The 19,434-nt window shown below is 32.1% G+C and overlaps 4 protein-coding genes across 11 annotated transcripts; 3 read left to right on the forward strand and 1 right to left on the reverse strand.

Moving 5' to 3' along the window:
* The first annotated feature begins 127 nt into the window (after window positions 1–127).
* Window positions 128–801, forward strand: LOC146539028 (COX assembly mitochondrial protein homolog). Of its 2 annotated transcripts, none has more exons than XM_085185827.1 (2): window positions 128–225; window positions 449–801. In XM_085185827.1, exons 1-2 carry the CDS (start codon window positions 201–203, stop codon window positions 745–747), a joined length of 324 nt encoding a protein of 107 aa, XP_085041953.1. In that variant the 5' UTR covers window positions 128–200; the 3' UTR covers window positions 748–801. The 2 variants fall into 2 exon arrangements, with proteins under 2 accessions (XP_085041953.1, XP_085041952.1); XM_085185826.1 differs by lacking the exon at window positions 128–225 and adding an exon at window positions 226–372.
* Window positions 749–2,779, reverse strand: Tsen2 (tRNA splicing endonuclease subunit 2). Of its 3 annotated transcripts, none has more exons than XM_085185822.1 (4): window positions 2,480–2,779; window positions 1,396–2,289; window positions 1,005–1,129; window positions 749–926 (listed from the first exon to the last, which is right to left on the reverse strand). In XM_085185822.1, the coding sequence occupies exons 2-4, from the start codon at window positions 2,213–2,215 to the stop codon at window positions 792–794; spliced, it is 1,080 nt and encodes a 359-aa protein (XP_085041948.1). In that variant the 5' UTR covers window positions 2,216–2,289; window positions 2,480–2,779; the 3' UTR covers window positions 749–791. The 3 variants fall into 3 exon arrangements, with proteins under 3 accessions (XP_085041948.1, XP_085041949.1, XP_085041951.1); XM_085185823.1 differs by having other exon boundaries at window positions 2,648–2,763; XM_085185825.1 differs by having other exon boundaries at window positions 2,694–2,746.
* Window positions 2,780–3,531: 752 nt separating this feature from the next.
* On the forward strand, window positions 3,532–10,993 carry VhaSFD (V-type proton ATPase subunit VhaSFD). Of its 2 annotated transcripts, XM_085185820.1 has the most exons (11): window positions 3,532–3,721; window positions 3,811–3,892; window positions 3,974–4,154; window positions 4,274–4,483; window positions 6,221–6,418; window positions 7,054–7,188; window positions 7,861–8,046; window positions 8,272–8,459; window positions 9,659–9,847; window positions 10,075–10,188; window positions 10,431–10,993. In XM_085185820.1, the coding sequence occupies exons 1-11, from the start codon at window positions 3,658–3,660 to the stop codon at window positions 10,507–10,509; spliced, it is 1,626 nt and encodes a 541-aa protein (XP_085041946.1). In that variant the 5' UTR covers window positions 3,532–3,657; the 3' UTR covers window positions 10,510–10,993. The 2 variants fall into 2 exon arrangements, with proteins under 2 accessions (XP_085041946.1, XP_085041947.1); XM_085185821.1 differs by lacking the exon at window positions 6,221–6,418 and having other exon boundaries at window positions 3,534–3,721.
* Window positions 10,994–12,557: 1,564 nt separating this feature from the next.
* Window positions 12,558–19,203, forward strand: Arp5 (Actin-related protein 5). 4 transcript variants are annotated; one of them, XM_085185857.1, is made up of 13 exons: window positions 12,558–12,676; window positions 13,274–13,454; window positions 13,841–14,006; window positions 14,798–14,964; window positions 15,480–15,671; window positions 16,106–16,336; window positions 16,599–16,720; window positions 17,038–17,118; window positions 17,398–17,559; window positions 17,632–17,795; window positions 18,114–18,251; window positions 18,492–18,646; window positions 18,848–19,203. In XM_085185857.1, exons 2-13 carry the CDS (start codon window positions 13,334–13,336, stop codon window positions 19,150–19,152), a joined length of 2,004 nt encoding a protein of 667 aa, XP_085041983.1. In that variant the 5' UTR covers window positions 12,558–12,676; window positions 13,274–13,333; the 3' UTR covers window positions 19,153–19,203. The 4 variants fall into 4 exon arrangements, with proteins under 4 accessions (XP_085041983.1, XP_085041984.1, XP_085041982.1 ...); XM_085185858.1 differs by having other exon boundaries at window positions 12,618–12,693; XM_085185856.1 differs by having other exon boundaries at window positions 12,623–12,732.
* The last annotated feature ends 231 nt before the right edge of the window (window positions 19,204–19,434 follow it).

Here is a 19,434-nt window from a genome sequence, read left to right on the forward strand (position 1 = left end):
AATAATTTATTAGTTAACATAAGAATCTGGAAATTGTTTTTCCGTGAACTACCATAATTGTTATTGTCCTAAGTATACGATACTATAATTTGTTATCTACATAATTCTTTTCTTTATTTATGCTGCTACATTCAATAAACATATATTATAGTTATAGATCATGTTATGTCATTGTCAGTCCTCTTTAAAAGTTGACTTTAATGACATTTTGTTCTATTTCAATAGGTAGTACTTTTTACATGCAAGTTTTAAGTACATTTCTGTATTAGTTATTAAAAAAATCATATTTGTTGTAACTTGTAAATGTTCTTTATAAAATGTCCGAAGCGTCCGTCTTACCAAAAAAGTTCTCCGATGGTCCTTGTGGCTTAGGTTAAAAATATAATATTAAAAGATATTACTAGCAGATTTAAATATTGCCTTAATTTTAATTTACTTCTTATTTTAGGGGATCCAAATGATAAAAGTTTAAGGAAAGTAGAAATCGAAGTTGTCATACCAAAACTTGTTCGAGAAAAAGCTAAAGCTGAAAAATGTGTTCAAGAAGTCACAGAATTTCATGAGTGTTGCAAAGAATCATCAGTTTTTATGGTATTTAAATGCAGGAATGAAAATTCAATTATGAAATCATGTCTAGCCGATTGGTATCGAAATGAAGAATTTAAAAAATTGTGCACCGAACAGTATTTAAAAGAAAGAAGTGAATACAGAAGGACAGGAATTAAAAAACCAATAAAAAGAGCATAGATTGGACATATGTATATAATTTAATCACAGAAATAAATTATGTTTTAGTCTTCTCCACCATCTATTATTACAGGGAATTTTCTTGTTAATACTAATTCTCGTACCTTATATTCACATAGACTTTGTGGAAGTTTTATATTATCTTTTGCAGGTTTTATTACCTCTGCAATCATAACCTCCTGAAAATTTATAAGATAGACTTATTTTTATTATTATTGTGTACTATACATTTGTTATAATTGATATTTTATTTTCACCTTTACAGTTGTTGTAGCCATTCTCACGTGTCCAAGCATAGAAATCCAGTCAAAGTTATCATCCCCATAATTTATTACAACTATGTAATCAGCATGGTTAATTCCAGGGCCTTCCCTATATAACACTGTAAAAACAATCATATGATTCTTATATTAAAGATTAAAAAACCTTACTATTGTGTGGAGTGAAATAGAATCTGACTGCAAGCTTTGGTTGTGGGACTGTGTGTTTAATTCTCATTAATTTCATCAGAGGGATGAAACATTTTTATTTCCATGCCATGTAAAACAGTATGTGAAATTAAGTTCTGCTACTCAATATCTCATACTTAGGTCAGAAGCAAATAAAATTCATCACACATGAAATAAAGCAGTTTAAATCATATCTTACAATAATCTCCTCCAAATTTAATGCCTGGTTTTACAACATATCCTTTTGACCTAAAATAATGATAAACAACATATTTTTCAACAAATTTACAACTACTATCACTAAATGTTTTCCAGCAACCATCTACACTTAAAAGTTGGTCATTTTTATCTACTATTTGCAGACATCCTAGTCCATAGAGCAAAAAGAAAGCCTCTTCTAAAGTTAACATTAATTTTTCTTGCAAGATTATTTTATTAATGCAACATTGTGGTTTCATATTAGCAAAATAATTATCATCTTCAGAATCACTATTAGGTACTATAACTACTATATTTTGTTCTTCTGATAAATCAAATTCATTTATATCTCTTGACTGGTCATTTTCTTCACTCTCATTCTCATCACTTGAAACTAAATCAATTACATCTCTCGATCCCTGGTTTTTAGTATCACTTACTATCTTTTTAGTAAGATTATCTATTTCTTTAAAAAAGTTATCAGAAACAGCACACTTTTCAGATTTTGCAAATCTTTTGTACCAATAGTTTCGTTTTAAAAATTGTCTTTTACGCATAATATTAGGATTATTATTTTTTATCACTTTTGGTTTTGATCTAGAAGCAGACCCTTTACCAAAACAGCCCATATGGTGTAACAATGACATCTCCTCCAATGATCTAATCTCTACACCTATTCCATTATAATAACCAGTAAATACCATACATATTGAACCATCTAGTGGTAAATGTAAAGCAGATTCTGTTTCCATAGACAATGAATTTTTTGTACTACTTTCATTTTGATTTTCAAATTGATAGTCTTCTTGCAAACTAACCATGACAAAAGAACTGGCTGGTTCCCAAAATTTATTTTTAGCAAAATGTGTCACAAGTCCAAGCTCAAATTATTAATCTGTAACACAAAAAGTCAACTTCTTATACAAAAATAAGATATAATGAACCACGATACAAAATTTTAGAGTATACAAAGCAATAGATATTAAATAAAATAATTTAGGAATCATGGAAGCCAAGCCGAAACGTGAAGCCGATCCCGAAAGGTTTAATCGTAAGTATTTTGTCTTAATATATTTTTTTTTTACCTTTGAGATAGAATAATTCTATATTTTCATTAATTGCTTAAAATAGTAAAATCCAATTGATATAATTGTTTCAAGGCGATTTTTTTATATTTTTGTAACAAACTTTACTATGTATTTACTTAAAAGTAGCCTGTTTACTTGGACAAATAAGACATTAAGATAAATTACTTGTAAAATACAAACAGTACGAAAATATGATAATACACAATATTACAGATGTTAACTCGCTTTCATATTATGAGCGCAATAAGGTCGACACTATAAAGCTTATAGATGTTTGTTTGCTTGAAAATTGACAAGTGACATTTTAAGCATAGAATGGAATAAAGGAAATAGGAATTAACGTCGATATGTCAACTAATGTAACTTGTGAAAATTAGATGGCGCTACTAAAACATTTTGTATAGAGATTTAAAAATCTTAAATTCATGACAAAATCTAGATTTGTCTAGACAATTGTCTGAATTGAGTTATTTAATATTTTTTCAGAACACTTAGAATAAATTTTGGTTTTTATATGGTATAGTATAGTATCGCGTTTATTTCACTTATAGTTTTTATGTGTCATGTCTGTTGCGACTTATTTAAAAAATTTAATAAATACATAATACAAAAAATAAGCAGCAGTGTAGCTCAAGCTATTATAAAAAGAATCTTAAAATAAAGCTTTATCAGTTTTCTCAACATTTTTCTATAATATTTTTTCATTTGGCATTATTGAAAAATATAATTTAGAAAATTCCGATGACTATTAATATGTTTACTTTATTTACCGCTGCTTTCTAAAAAAGTAGGTTATATATAAAAAAATATATAAAATAGGTATTTATAGGTATTTGCCTACCAAACTGACATTAAAAAATCAATTGATTTCTTTATTTGGAACAATCTGTATTTTAGCAATTTGACATGAATTAAATTTTAATATTGGCTATACTGCTAAAACAGTAGTGGCATTCTTAAGATTTATATTGCTCTCTCTTTTGTTTGCAGCAAAAAAAGTCTACATTAGAGAAGGTAAGAAATATATTAGATAATATAAAGCTAACTTCACATCGAATAGTCACAAGACCTCTCAGCTGAGGTATCTGTCTACAAATTTTCTATTTTCTGACAAATAATTCTCTCCAAAAATTATCTTATTGTGAGTGTCTTTTTCGTCAATTTTTAAAGCCAAAATGGCTAACATTAATGAAGAGAACGTTAGCAAACTAATCCCCACACTTGGTGATGAAAAAATCGGTACGTATATGCTTAAATGTTTCATATATACTTATTATTTTAATATCATACAAATTTAAGAAAATCCATAAATGAATATTTTTTTCCAGATATGATCGCCGCTACAAGTGTTTTACAAATCAGAGCAAGTGAGATTCGTCAAAGCCAGATTAACTGGCAATCTTATTTGCAGTGAGTATTGATTTAATCGAAGATATGAAAAATAATACATTTTATAAGTAGGCACTTACATATCTAATTATATATTAACAGATCGCAAATGATAACTCAACGTGATCACGACTTCATTGTGAACTTAGACCAACGAGGACAGAAAGATTTACCTGATAGAAACCCTGAAGGCTGTGCTGATGTATTCCTTAACCTGATTACTCATATTAGCAAAGATAACACCATCCAATATGTTCTTGTTTTGATTGACGATATTCTTTCGGTAATAACTCTTTGTTCATTTTGAATTTTTGTATAGACCAATTCCTATATGACTTTGAAAAATAGACAAAATAATAGAAATTTCTTATTAATTTTTAATAATTATTTTAATCATTCTAGGAAGACAAATCCCGTGTGAAAATATTTCGTAATGCCAGACATGGTAATGTTTGGCAGCCATTCCTGAACTTGCTTAACCGTCAAGATGAGTTTGTTCAGCATATGACCGCTCGTATCATTGCTAAGCTGGCATGCTGGCACCCACAACTTATGGAGAAGAGTGATTTGCACTTCTACCTATCCTGGTTAAAGGATCAGCTCAAGATGAATGTAAGTATTTAAGAAAACATAAACATTGGGACATAGTGGAACTCAAACCATGCTTCTGAAAAAGCCTTGTTTTCTAAGAGGCTGATTCTAGTAAAATATTTTTCTACAGAAAAAGTTTATTCCCCATTAAGTATGCTTAATGGGGAATAAACCTCTACAAAAGTTGGAAATATAAATGTGAGTATCTCAACTAGCACACTATATTAATTATTATTTACATAATATTAAGATATTGAAGTAAGATATTTTTCAATATATTTTTTGTTTTTAGATGCTCACTCATTACTATAATAATATAATTTATGTATATAGTTTTATATACAATTTTTGAACTTATCTCACCTGTTTTTTATATATAATTGGTTTTTATATTATATATTATTATACATATTATTTGATTGGATATTGTATAAAAATTTTTGTTGCATGTTGTTTTTTTAGATTGCATGTTAACTTTCATAAAACACTAATAATTTCCAAAGTGTAATATGCAGTTAATTTTATATTTTAAAGACAATGATCAACTTGTAAGAAGTGAATTCTTTTTAGAATATTTGAAATATAATTTAAAAGTCCAGCTGATTGTGATGCAGGGGCACAAAGTGTTACTGTTAATGCGACTGGTTGTGGGTTTGATCCCCACTCAAGGAAATGAAATATTTATTTAAATTTATATTTTGATTTTTTTGCTTTGTTCATGAGGCAAAGTAGGGTGTTGAGTTTTGCAATTCAGCAAGCAATGCTTCTAGTTGATAAGTAGGGAACAGAGTGTCTTAATGCTAGGTTCACTCTGTCTATCCTGATGCATGCAGGATACAGAGTGAAGCTGATTAAAAATATGTTTAAATTAAAAATGAAAATATATATCTCCTAATATAATATTAAAATATAATCAAATGATAAACATATTTATTTGTTTTGTAAATTCCAACATTAATTTTGGCAAAGCTAGCAGTATTAATGAAAATAAAAATTTATATAAATATAAATAAAAATTTATATAAATATAATAATTAAAAAACTTAAAAATACTATAAAACCTAAAAAACTTATAACATAAAAATAAGATTGAATTCACCCAATGAAAAATCAACTGAAGTCTGTTTGAATTTTTTTATTGACAATGATATCTTTACATTATATAAATGTATATGAAACGTAATCACTTGTCACTGACAAGTAACTTTTAACAAATGTAACTTTAAAGTTATGCAACAGATTTTAATGTGGTTTTTACTAATTAACAGAATGAATTGAAAGGGAGGTTTACATGTGGAATACTTATATGTTATATAAGTGTATCCCATATGGGTGGGACATAAGCAAAATACAAGTTTGTTATAAATTTGTACAAAACTGATGGTTTATCATCTTTTATTTAATAATTTAATGTTTGGGAGTAGGGAGGTTTTTTATTTTATATTGTATTGGTATGTAATCTTGTAGATCAACTGTATAAAATTTGTCAAAGTAGATTGTAATAATATTTTATAATTGCTCAACCTAGTGCTAGTATTTTCTATACTAACGTTAGTTACTATGTATAAATTTAAGTTTATATATATTTCCATGTATCCATAAATAACATGTGCCTTATAATCGTCCATATACAAATAAGACATCATTCCCTGTATTGGTATCTACTATTGGAACTAATTAAATTATACAAAAATCATCATCATTCAATCGTCAAACTATGAGGCTCTGACCACACTCAGAGATTTGTTTTCTGGTAAGGCGGAGCAAGTGTCTGCCGAGTTAGAGCATGCTGAGCAGGTTATGTTGGAACATGAAAAACAACATTTCTCCGATAAACATACAAAACAACACAAAGAAAAACACACAGCTGACAAGGATCAGGAAAAATATTCCAGCCTTTACAGTTCTTTTGACGTTCTTAAATCGCATGAGGACTACCCACCCGGCCTGCATAAGGTATTCCCCCTGTTGGCAACACCTCAATGTTACTACTGTGGAACGTGTCTAATCTTCTTGTATTAGTCTATTATAGTGATACTAAATGAAGTTTGTCACTAATGTATTGGAATAAAGTCGCATTTTCAAATTACTTTCACAGGAGTTATTTTGTAAATGATCTTTATTCTGTCGACGGTACTTATGTAAGTTTAGCATGCTTCTACTAACCAAAACACCTAATATCTATAATATAATATGCACATTGTATACAAAATAATGGCTTAAAATATTGCGGTATGTTCTAAAAGTGCTTCTGGATATTACACTAATAAATGCATAAAATTTACAAACGCTGCTAACGACTGCCAAAATGATTATTATTATCATGTTAGTATTATTTTATTATATTAAATAACGCGGTATGCTTTTAATACATTTTATGTTATATTAGGATATTTTCGACAATATTGAAATTTATTTACAAACTTTAATTTACAATTGAATTTGACTATAAATTAAATAAATGTAAATGATTATAAATATTATTTTTTTAATTTTATAGTATAAATTCAGTTAAATAACTTTTTTTTTAAACACAAACATTAATACCATGACATATTGTAACAGATACATATTAACACATTTTTCCGCAGACCAACGATTACATCCAGTCTGTGGCGCGTTGCCTGCAAATGATGCTGCGTGTAGACGAATACCGCTTCGCCTTCCTCTCGGTCGATGGCATTTCTACATTGCTGTCTATCCTCGCTTCGAGGGTTAACTTCCAGGTAATTGACTTATTTGTTCTTTTTTCTCGGCCTATTTTTTTTTAAATTGACTTACAAGACGGACAACCGATAATTAGGTATAGATGTGAGTTGCGAGTGGACAATTCGCAAAATTCAGAACACCCAATTTGATGGCATCGACTACTCATCCACCGTACTACATTACAGGGCTACGGTTGCGGACATACGGTAAGATAAGGGTCGCAAAATAGAAAAATAAATATGTCTCTCTTATAGAGCGCCAACTATTCCACTGCCAGCCTTCTCCGATCTGTTTGTCTGGTGATTAGTAACATTGAATACTAAGACGAATGGCGTAGGTTTGACTCTCGATGATGATTTGTGGGATAAGCATCGATATCAGTTCAAAGTGTATATTATTTTATCGATTGTTAATTATTATTTAGAGGTAAAATAGTTGTTTAAATTATGGAACCATCAGTCACGCAGTTATTTTGTATTCGAAATAGACCATAAACGAAGGTAAAGTGCAATATTAAGTTCCGCTACTTAACACGCTATGCCTCCATAATTCGGCGGGAAATGGGAAAAGATATATCGTTACGATTAAAAATATCATTAATACCCAAAATGAAATTTAAATAAATAAATTTACTTCAGTAATTCATCATAATTTATATATACAAATACATATGCTCAAATAATTTCTAGGTCCAATACCAACTCGTGTTCTGCCTGTGGGTGCTAACGTTCAATTCGCTGCTTGCTGAAAAGATGAACAAATTCAACGCCATTCCCATTTTAGCTGATATTCTGAGTGACTCTGTCAAAGAGAAGGTCACCCGTATCGTCCTGGCCGTCTTCCGCAACTTGATCGAGAAGCCAGAGGATCAACAGGTGTGAAATATTGTTTCCTTGTTAATAAGTAATTTTTAAAATTTATTATTATATTAGCTTGACTTGGGTAATCTTGCAATATTATTTTGACATTTTGCGCTATGTTTTTTTTTGAAAATTAAGCAGCATTTGTATATAAAGGTGGCTTTGTTATACATTCAATTAGTTAAATATTTATTCTTTATAAATAACTATTATGAAAGTTATTTTTTGTGTTCGCTCTAGGTCGCAAAGGAACATTGCATCGCCATGGTGCAATGCAAGGTGCTAAAACAACTTTCAATCCTGGAACAGAAACGTTCAGATGATGAAGATATCATGAATGACGTGGACTTCCTCAACGATCGTCTACAAGCCTCCGTACAAGATCTTAGCTCGTTCGATCAATATGCTACTGAAGTTAAGAGTGGACGGTATGTGACTAAATTTTGCGTGAAATATTTTTTTGCAATGTCGGCATACGGAAACTAGTGAGGAAAGTGAAAAAAATATACAATGGAACGCGACGGCTTTAATTGCTCTGATTTTCGTTTAATTGCTCTGGTCACGCTTTGCCTGCATTGTTACCAGATCACAGAAATTAAAATATTAATAAATATTAATTCATTCCCCCGAGTGGGAATCGTCCAACAATCGTCGAGCTTACAATCATACGCATACGCCATTGCGCCACGGCGGCCTCTTATGTTCTGCTGATAACGTATCGTTAAAGTTACGTGAATGTTTTGTAAGATTATAAAGATTATCTTACATCACAAAGGTTTAATTTCACTTTTATACATTACTAGCGGACGCGCGCAGCTTCGCTTGCGTATTTAAGGGTGAATTCTAATAACCCATGAAACATGTGTTCAATGAAATATTTTTAAGAGTCTAAATTTCAAATTTTATAAAAATCGGTGGCGATTTAACGATTTTTCCATACAAACTTTCAACCCCTTATTTGCACCCTTAGGGGGTGAATTCTAGAAAACCATGAAACATATGTTCAATTAAATATTTTTAAGAGTCTAAATATGAAATTTTATTAAAATCGGTGGCGGTTTAAGAATTTTCCCATACAAACTTTCAACCCCTTATTTGCACCCTTAGGGAGAGAATTCTAGAAAACGATGAAACACGTATTCAATTAAATACTTTTAAAAATCTAAATTTCAAATTTTATAAAAATCGGTGTCGATTTAATTTTTTTTTCATACAAACTTTGAACCCCTATTTCACCCCTCTAGGGTTAAAATTTTTCAAAATCCCTTCTTAGTGGATGTCCAGATTACAAAAGTAAACTTTTGTCCAAATTTAACGTTTCTACCATCAGCGGTTACGGCTGTGCGTGCGTCTTACCTCAGTCAGTGAGGACAAGTCCTTTTATATATATAGATTATCTTTTACGCGAAGATTACTCTGAATAAAGAGTACGATTCGAATATCAAACTTGTTTTTCTACCTAATATATTTTTTTCTTATACTTATGGTTTTTACATTTATTTTTATACTATTCTTCAATTCGTTAACGTTAAGGTTGTGACGTAATTTTTGCATAGACCTAGACATAATTTATGACAAACATTGTTTTGTAATGATAAAAAAAATATTAATGTAATCCTATTTTCAGTCTCGAATGGTCGCCCGTGCACAAATCAGCTAAATTCTGGCGCGAGAACGCAGTCCGCCTCAACGAGCGCGGCCAGGAGCTGCTCCGCACTCTCGTGCACCTGCTGGAGAAGAGCCGCGACCCCGTCGTGCTGGCCGTCGCCTGCTACGATGTGGGCGAGTACGTGCGCCACTACCCCCGTGGGAAACAGTGAGTTTACGAAAGAAAAAATATATATATTTAATTCTGGCATGGGAACGCAGCTCGTCTTGTTTACTTGCTGGAGTAAAGCCGCGCGTTTCGCCTATCAATAGACCCAAAATTTGGCCGAAAAATGGTGAACAACCCCTCCTTCCCTCTGCCTATCCTGCTATATGCGAGCGCGAAGAGCGCGAAAAGTAAAATTTGATTAAATGTTTTTTCGTCATTGTTTACAGCATTATCGAGCAACTTGGCGGTAAGCAACGCGTCATGTATTTGCTCAGCCATGAAGATCCAAACGTGCGCTACGAGGCCTTACTTGCGGTACAAAAACTTATGGTCCACAACTGGTTAGTATTTTTTTTTTAATTAATCAACTGTTCTGTTCTGTCTTCTCTGTTCTGAAGAATTGTGCCACTCAAATTAAAGTAAAGGATTTTCAGAAGTATTGTGTAAAGTAAAGGAGGTGTCTTTATAATTTGATATAAGTTTCTCGCTACTACTTCTACCCTACTTTGCGAAATAAAACATAAAGTTGATAATATAGTTTTGTCTTCTACATAATAATAATATAAATATATCTTTGTTACAGGGAGTATCTTGGCAAGCAATTGGAAAAGGAACAAATTGATAAGCAAGCTGGCGGCACCGCCGTTGGGGCTAAAGCTTAATATGTCATAATGCATTATTAAATTGTTATTGTTGTCTTCTATTAACTATTGCAGTGAAGTAGCGATATTAATTTGCCATTCGTCCTTCACTATTACAATATTGTACATAAAGTAACACTGTTTTACCAATTTAATGCTGCAATAATTAAGTAAAGAAAATCTAGTGTTAAAACACAAATAATATTTTATTAAATAACTTATATGTTATGTTAATAATACAGTATGTAATATGTATTGTATTTTAAAGTTATTTATTTTGAAAACACATGTTATGTCATGTCAACATTACATATGATACAAATTGTTTTTAAATTTGAAAAAGCACATTCCTATAAGATTTATTATTGTTACATAAATGAAATAAAATAAAAATATAATCATTATTAAATTCTATATTAAATTTATAAATGTAGAAATGGTAGAGATTTGAAGTGTGTACTGTCAACTTGATCCATCAGTGATTAAACTTCATGAGTATTATTTATGTGTGTGTTTTATTTTACTTGTCTCATTAGAATGTCATCCCCTATTAATAGTTTTATTTTTAATTTTCGCGCTGTATTTTGCACAGCACATACACTTCCGTTCACCACTTTCCGCCGAATTAAGTAGGCATTGTATGTTAGGTGGCTGAACTCAACGCCGCGTTTGCCTCTACATAAGAGCGCTTACAGTCGCACGTATGTACCCGTGCGCCACGACTGGCCTCTTATATTATTTTATACCTAAAAAAATCTTAAAAGATCCTAAATGCAAAAATGAGGTGTAATCACTAAGTACTATTTCCGTTGCTCTTAAAGTATTCTATGTAATATCCAATATCTATATATATAAAAGGACTTGTCCTCACTGACTGAGGTAAGACGCACGCACAGCCGTAACCGCTGGTGGTAGAAACGTGGAATTTGGACAGATGTTTACTTTCGTAATCTGGACATCCACTAAGAAGAGATTTTGAAAAATTTTAACCCTAAAGGGGTGAAATAGGGGTTGAAAGTTTGTATGGAAAAAAAATTAAATCTGCACCGATTTTTATAAAATTGTAAATTCAGACTCTTAAAAATATTTAATTGAACACGTGTTTCACGGTTTTTTAGAATTTACCCCCTAAGGGTGCCAATAAGGGGTTGAAAGTTTGTATGGAAAAATGTTTAAATCGTCACCGATTTTTATAAAATTTGAAATTTAGACTCTTAAAAATATTTAATTGAACATGTGTTTCATGGTTTTCTAGAATTCATCCCCTAAGGGTGCAAATAAGGGGTTGAAAGTTTGTTTGGAAAAATCTTTAAAACGCCACAGATTTTCATAAAATTTGAAATTTAGACTCTTAAAAATATTTCATTGAACACATGTTTCACAGTTTATTGGAATTCACCCCTAAATACGCAAACGAAGCTGCGCGCGTCCGCTAGTATTATATAAAGTCCTTACCTTAAACGAGAGAAAGAATCGTATAATAAAAAGAGCAATTATAAATGTACCAGTAGTTTTTTATTTTACTAATAATTTTAGACTATATACTTTTCTACCGCGTTTACTTTAAAAATTGGTAATTTTTGAATTGAATTGAATTCTTGATAAGTATATGGCGTTTCGAGCGTGCCAGTTGAGCACAATTCATTTCGCCGATGTCACGTTGTATGGAAAACACACGAAGGAAATTGATCGGTAATAAAAAAGATAAATATACACAATTATAGAATACATGTAAAAAAAAGAGATCCAGTGTAAGTACAGCCTTCACCTAAAACAAAACAAACACAAATTTACAATATATACACAACACATTAGATTAGTAATAAATATTATTTTACATGGGTGTTAATTTAAAGTTTTATTTTGTTAAGTTTAATATATTTACATAAAAAATTACATAAAGGACTAAACACAAACATTAACAAACACTGAACATTTAAAGGACGAGGGGCTTTACGAGGAAGGATATCATATAAAGGACGAGTTAACTTAGGACAAGAGAAAAGGATGTGGGAAGGGGAGCCGTCGTCCAAGCCACATTCACACAGAGAGTGGTCCCTGACCCTGATCTTAGCTAGTGGTAATTTTTGAACGAATAAAACAATAATTTGACATACACAATTTAAAGTCAAATGTCAACTTGACATTAGTTAAGAAAAGCAAAACTTGCTGAAACTACTAAATACAAGTATTATCTTTCTATTGGTACATAAATAATGAAATACGATAAGTCCTTCGTTAAAGGTTTTATATTTTCGGTCTTTACATGTTTAATATTTGTTATGACGGTTCTCGGTTTCTTTGAATATACAAAGAACATTCCGAGGCGGCTTTTTCAAAATTAAGCGGAAAGGGCTATTAGAAAAAAGTCTTGTTAGTGCTAAATAAAGTGTATTTTTATATTCTGTCTCTGATACACGGATTAGGAGACCCTTTCGTAGCTTGGTCTGCTAGAAATAGCCAATTATTTATTTACTAATCTGAATGTCTTTCATGTTCTAATAAGGCTATCATTTTAGAGACAGTATCCATAAATTAAATACTAAACTTTCAGCTAAAAAAGCCAAAAAAAATTGTAGCAATTTTGTCCCCCAAGCACTTTATTTTAAGTTTTATTACATTGATAAATGTCCCCAGTAATAAATATTCTCATATATCTTTCACATATGATCAGTCACAATTTTTTCAGATTTATAATACTATATAAGTAGATTAAGATGAAACTGTTATTGAACTAATTATATTTTTTGTACCTTGTCTAAACCCAAACAAAATTCTGTTTCAGTTTATGTAGTCACAGCATATGGGCAAACTACAACTCAGTGAATAAAAATTCTGCTGCATAATGGAATTAGAAAACATAGAAGATGTTTTATTGCTAAAAGATTATAAAACAGTACCAGATATAGTTCATGAATATGGACCTACAATAAAGTTTGGACACATTCCTTTAGTTATTGATAATGGTAAGTCAAAATATGCTATTTAAAAAAAAAAGAAACAGTCTAGGGGCCAATCATAAATTATGTTGCACATTAAGATGGAGGGAAGTGACCACAAAGGATGAAGAAGAGTGACAAGGGGGGCCTCTTGTCACTCCAACTTAATTTTGTGGTAACACATTTCAAAACTTATGTATAAACATAATTTTAAAACTGCTGCTGCTTATTGGTTCCTCCACTATGTGTGAATTTGCTAAATATCACACGTCACACCAGATACAGAGCCTCTTAAATGTGACCAGTTATGAAAGACTAGACAAGGGATAAAAAAATCATGAAATTTGTGTGGTGTAACTTATGTATGGCCCCTTATAACTTAAAATGAACTTGATATATGTTTTATTCACCAGGTTCGTATCAATGTAGAGTGGGATGGTCAATACATGATGAGCCATACTTAACATTTAAGAACTTAATAGCCAGACCTCGAAAAGATAGATGTAAAAAGGATGCTGAACCCCCAGTTACACCACCAATTCAGATAGGGAATGATATAATTAATATTGAAGCTGTTAGGTATGTTTTGTAGATACTTTTAATTATAAATCAAATCATCTTTACATTGTATCCCACATAGCAGGGTAGGCCAATAAACCTAGTATTGAGATATTCTTTTCCCATACTAATAAACTACTGAGTGTTAAGTTGTAAAACTCAAAGCTGCACTTTATTTTACCACTAGCGGATGGGCGCAGCTTCGCTTGCTTATTTAGGGGCGAATTCTAATAAACCATGAAACATGTGTTCAATGAAATATTTTTAAGAGTCTAAATTTCAAATTTTATAAGAATCGGTGGCGATTTTAAGATTTTTCCATACAAATTTTCAACCCCTTATACCTTTAAGGGGAGAATTCTAGAAAACCATAAAACACGTGTTCAATTAAACACTTTTAAGAATCTAAATTTCAAATTTTATAAAAATTAGTGCCGATTTAATTTTTTTTCCATACAAACTTTCAACCCCTATTTCACCCCTTTAGGGTTAAAATTTTTCAAAATCCCTTCTTAGTGGATGTCCAGATTACGAAAGTAAACATCTGTCCAAATTCCACGTTTCTACGCACAGCGGTTACGGCTGTGCGTGCGTCTTACCTCAGTCAGTGAGGACAAGTCCTTTTATATATATAGATAACTAAGAAAGAAAAGATAATTTGTATGCCAACAAGGTATCAAACCCATAACTAGCGCATTTCCAATAAGATATTGTCTCCCTGCACTACAATAGCCACATATTTAAAGATGTAAAAATGTTTTATTTAATATTTTAAAAAAATATATAAGTAAGCTGTTTCTAATACCTTTTAGATTTCAACTTAAAACCCAATTTGATAAGAATGTAGTCACACATTTTGAAGTTCAAGAGCAAGTGTGTGATTATATTTTTTCTCATTTGGGAATTGACAGTGAGGGATGTGTTCCACACCCAATTGTAATGACCGAGGCATTTGTTACACCCAACTACAGTCGACAATGTAAGTATTGTGTAAACTCTTCAACCATTTTGAACATATGAATATCTACCAGAACCATTCCCGTTATACATATTCGGCGGCATTGTGTGTTGAGCGGCGGAACTTAACGTCACATTTTGCCTCGTTGCCAGAACGAAAATATTTCATTTCCTCGAGTGGGAATATTACAAAATTTTTGTTTGGTTATTATTATTACATACCTATTCGAGCCGTAGTTAGTCGCGCATACTAACGTGGCTTTATCCCCATAAATTCTAATCCTGCTGAAATTACAGAATCTATAACATAGCCTATATCTTGCTCCAAAACCTCCTCTAACTTCCAGTGAAAGTCCCATAAGAATCAGATCTGCTTTTCCAAAGATTAGTCTGAATAAACACAACAATAGACAGACAGAAAAAGTTATTTTTAGTGTCGTGTATAAAGTACATAATTATACCCTTTAATTATTTAAATATTTATATTTATGACTTAATATTTACATGTACTCATGTTATTATATTTTTTTTTTTCAGTAATGTCGGAGCTACTTTTTGAAGGTTATGGTGTTCCAGCAGTAAGTTACGGAGTGGATTCACTTTTTAGTCTCTATAGAAACAACATAGGGAATACTGCGCTTATAGTTAACTGTGGATATCATACAATTCATATAGTACCAGTTGTAAGAGGACAAGTAATTGAGGAACATGCGAGAAGAATCAATTTAGGTTTATTTTTTTTTTCTATTAAGAATCAGTAATTAATAATAAAAGATATTGGCAAAGTAACTGACACATTCATAGCTCCATAAAAAGAGAAATTAACTAAACTGATTTAAAACTTACAATTACATACTATATAGTGTTTATTACATATATAATTTCATTTTTTACACAATTTTTATACTTTTACTGCTCATATAAACATTACATAAATTTTGCTGTCGTGGTACAGAGGGGCAGATCGGGTCTGACCGTAGGCCTGGCGTTCTATTTCCATTTGATGGAATGGAACCAAAATTATTTTCATTGCTCTGGTAAGAAGACAGAAAGCCTGATCACGCTGAGTCTTAAAAATTAGGCGGAAGTGCAGATTGGGATGTCCTTACACTATGTTTCTTCGTTCTACCTATGCATATAATTAATTTAATTTTGACTTCTAGGAGGTAGTGAAATAATATGCTATATGCATAAACTTCTGCAATTAAAATATCCAGTGCATGTAAATGCGATAACCATGTCAAGGATTGAGGAAATTTTGCAAGAACACAGTTCTATAGCCCTGGACTACCAGGATGAGATAAAAAAGTGGGCAAACCCAGAGTATTACGAGGCTAATGTAAAAAGAGTGCAGTTACCATTTGTGCAATCTTCGAGTTCATCAGGCCTTACAGGTTTAGTATTTTTTAAATTAATGCTACAGTCAAGGAGATAAGAGGCCAGTGGCATTATGTGTGATTGTTAACCCAACGACTGTGTGGGTGGTAAGAAGACAAAGCGCAGCGTTGAGATCCACCATTCAAATTTCGTCTCGAAAATATGGCAGTGATCGGAGAATAAAGTGGCTTTCAATTCAAATCAAACCCATCAAATCTTCTAAATTTTAAATAATATATTTTATTATGTCAGTGAGAGAATAATACAAAAATATTTTAGCTGAACAACAAAAGGAAAGAAAAAAGGAAATGGCGCGGAGGCTCCTGGAAATAAATGCAAGGAAACGAGAAGAAAGACTTGCAGAAGATGAGGAACAGTTGAACCAATTGCTTGCCTTGCAGGTAAACAATTTCAATCTTAATTCTTATGCCTTGGCATTGTGAGACAGTTTCTGACTGTAAACCTATTAGTTACAGGCTCAATTCCTAATAAAAATTATTTATTTTCATCTATTCTGGCACTTTTTAACCCTCCTTACCATTCATATAGCACTTCGGGTTTTCAGTGTCCGTTTTTCCCTTCTAAAACAGTACAAGACACTTTAATTCTTTTTTCTAAATCTCAATGATATTGCTGTCATTTTTAATAATAAAATTGTATGAAATAGTCAATTACTATTTGTTTAATTTTATTTATAATAATATTATTATATTTATAGGATTTGATAGAAGATGGTGACACTGAAGAGTTCAACGAAGCAATAAAAGGTTTTGAGATAAAGAATTACGGTGATTTGCAGGTTGGGTATATATTTCTTTTTAATATTAATAAAATTAATATTGTATCTCACTTTTTTAAATATTGTTTTTTTAATCCTAAAATCTGGTTGATATTTCGGATAATCTCAAATTCGTATAACTAAGTGCCGGATAATCGAATCTGTACTGTAATTATTTTCTTTATTTATAATTCATATATGTACAAATTGTTCACCATACTTTTAATTTTTTCTATGTTCTTTGTATTTTTTTATTTAAAGATAAAATACGATTTATATTCATATTTTAAACATTCATAGAGGCAAATAGCAAATCTAAACATGAAAATTGAAAAGAATAAGCAAAAAATTGCTGCGGCTGCCAATACTGAGGAGCCGGTAGAACCTCGTCCTACTGGTCGCTTTCAACCACCTACGGACCCTGAAGCATTCCAAATTTGGCTTAATGAGACTCGTGCTAAGGTAAATATTACGTTATATTGTTTTTTAGCTTCGCTCTGTGATCATATAGCTCTATCTCTTATTCTGTATCAGTACCGTGACGTGCTGACACGGCGCGAGGCCCGGCGCGCGCGCCGCGCCGCCATGGTGAAGCGGCGCACGGCGGCCGCGGCCGAGCGCATGCGCGCCATATCGCGCCTCGCCGCCGCCGGGGACGACTTCGGGTACCGTGACGAGGACTGGGACGTCTATAAGAGGTAATTGTTGTACTACCACCGTCTTGCACGTGGCGTGTAGGGTGGCAATCCCAAACGCGCAACTGTGTCCCTGTCCTAACAGTTACTACCCTCGAAAATACGGACAGGGATCGCTAAGAGCAAGCTTTCCATCGTAGACCCTCAATTATCTGTCCTCTTTGACCATCCTGCTAGGGCTACGGCGCCAAGCTAAGTTAAGTTCTTTCACATATCGGCGGTCTCAGTGCAGGACCTCCTAAATACAAAATCCTGGAAACTATGCTATACCACAGTGAACACCAAAAAAATATTAATTAAAATTTTACTTTCCATAAACAGTATAAGCAGAGAAGCCGATTCGGATTCCGAAGCTGATGGCGAACGTCTAGTGGAGTTAGAAGAAGTGCTTCGGGAACATGAGCCGGCCCAACCGCATCACCACCAACATCAATTACATTTGGCCATTGAACCTTTTAGGTAACTCTCTTTTTTACTGTATCCCGCATATAGTAGGCAGGGTAAGGAGCGTAGTGCTAAGACACGACGCTTCTCACTTTCCAAATTTTAAAATATTTTTCCCGCGATTGAGAATCGAAACTACAATCATCGCGTTTACAGTCAAACGCCTTACCGCTACCCCATGACGACATATAATAATCAACAAAATATGAAACAATTATAATGCTAATATAATATGATTTGTTAAATTTATTGTAGGGCTCCAGAGCTAATGTTTCAACCGTCAATGATGGGTAACCTGGAAGCTGGATTGGCGGAAACTTTGGAATATGTTTTTAAACACTTCAGCGCGGAAGATCAGTTGCTTTTGGCAAATAATGTATTTTTAACCGGTGGTTGTTCTCAGTTTCCAGGTAAAAATTTACATCTTAACTATTTAAGAATATAAAACGATAGAGGAAACTTACAGTTAAGACATTCTATTTCTCAATTTCATGGCGAAACATTCTATATTAAATGGCGGGACTGAACCCTGCGCTTTATTTTGTATTTAGTATAATCATTTCCCCAAGAGATGAGGGGGGGATATATGTGAAATATTTTATTTATTTCAGGCTTAAAAGAAAGATTAGAAAGGGAATTATTAGAAATGCGTCCGTTCCAATCGACGCATAAAGTAGTTATGGCTAAAAACCCCAGCCTCGACTCTTGGTATGGCGCCAGAGACTTCGCTGGTAGTAATGAGTTCGAAAATTGGTGTATTTCCAAAGAAGAATACTATGAAATGGGAGGAGAATATTTGAAAGAACATCACGCTAGTAATAAGTACTACAAAAGTCCGGCGCCGATTGTGGACAACACGATGGCTCCGGCTGGAGATGCTAATGTGGTGAAAGAAGAAATTGTTGTAGATTGTTAGTCAACGTGTTTTTTTTATTTATCAAGTATTAATGAATACTTTTTCGAATAACTTTGTTTTATTTGCTTCGAGAAAGTAATATTTTTTTGAACTTAGGTTTTTTTTTACAATAGTTATTTTTGTTTCTCTTTTTCTTAAATCACTTTCTATATCAACTTTAGAACAACAGCAATAATTAATCAGTTTTAACTTTAATAAGATGTCTAGTCTACATCTAAGAAATTAATGAACATTTTTAGTTATCTGTAATATCTATACAAATTATTAGTGACTTCTACTCTT

The sequence above is a fragment of the Heliconius melpomene genome, chromosome 5 (assembly GCF_056956725.1).
Source record: "Heliconius melpomene rosina isolate 202511_hmr_F chromosome 5, ASM5695672v1, whole genome shotgun sequence".
Taxonomy (NCBI): Eukaryota; Metazoa; Arthropoda; class Insecta; order Lepidoptera; family Nymphalidae; genus Heliconius; species Heliconius melpomene.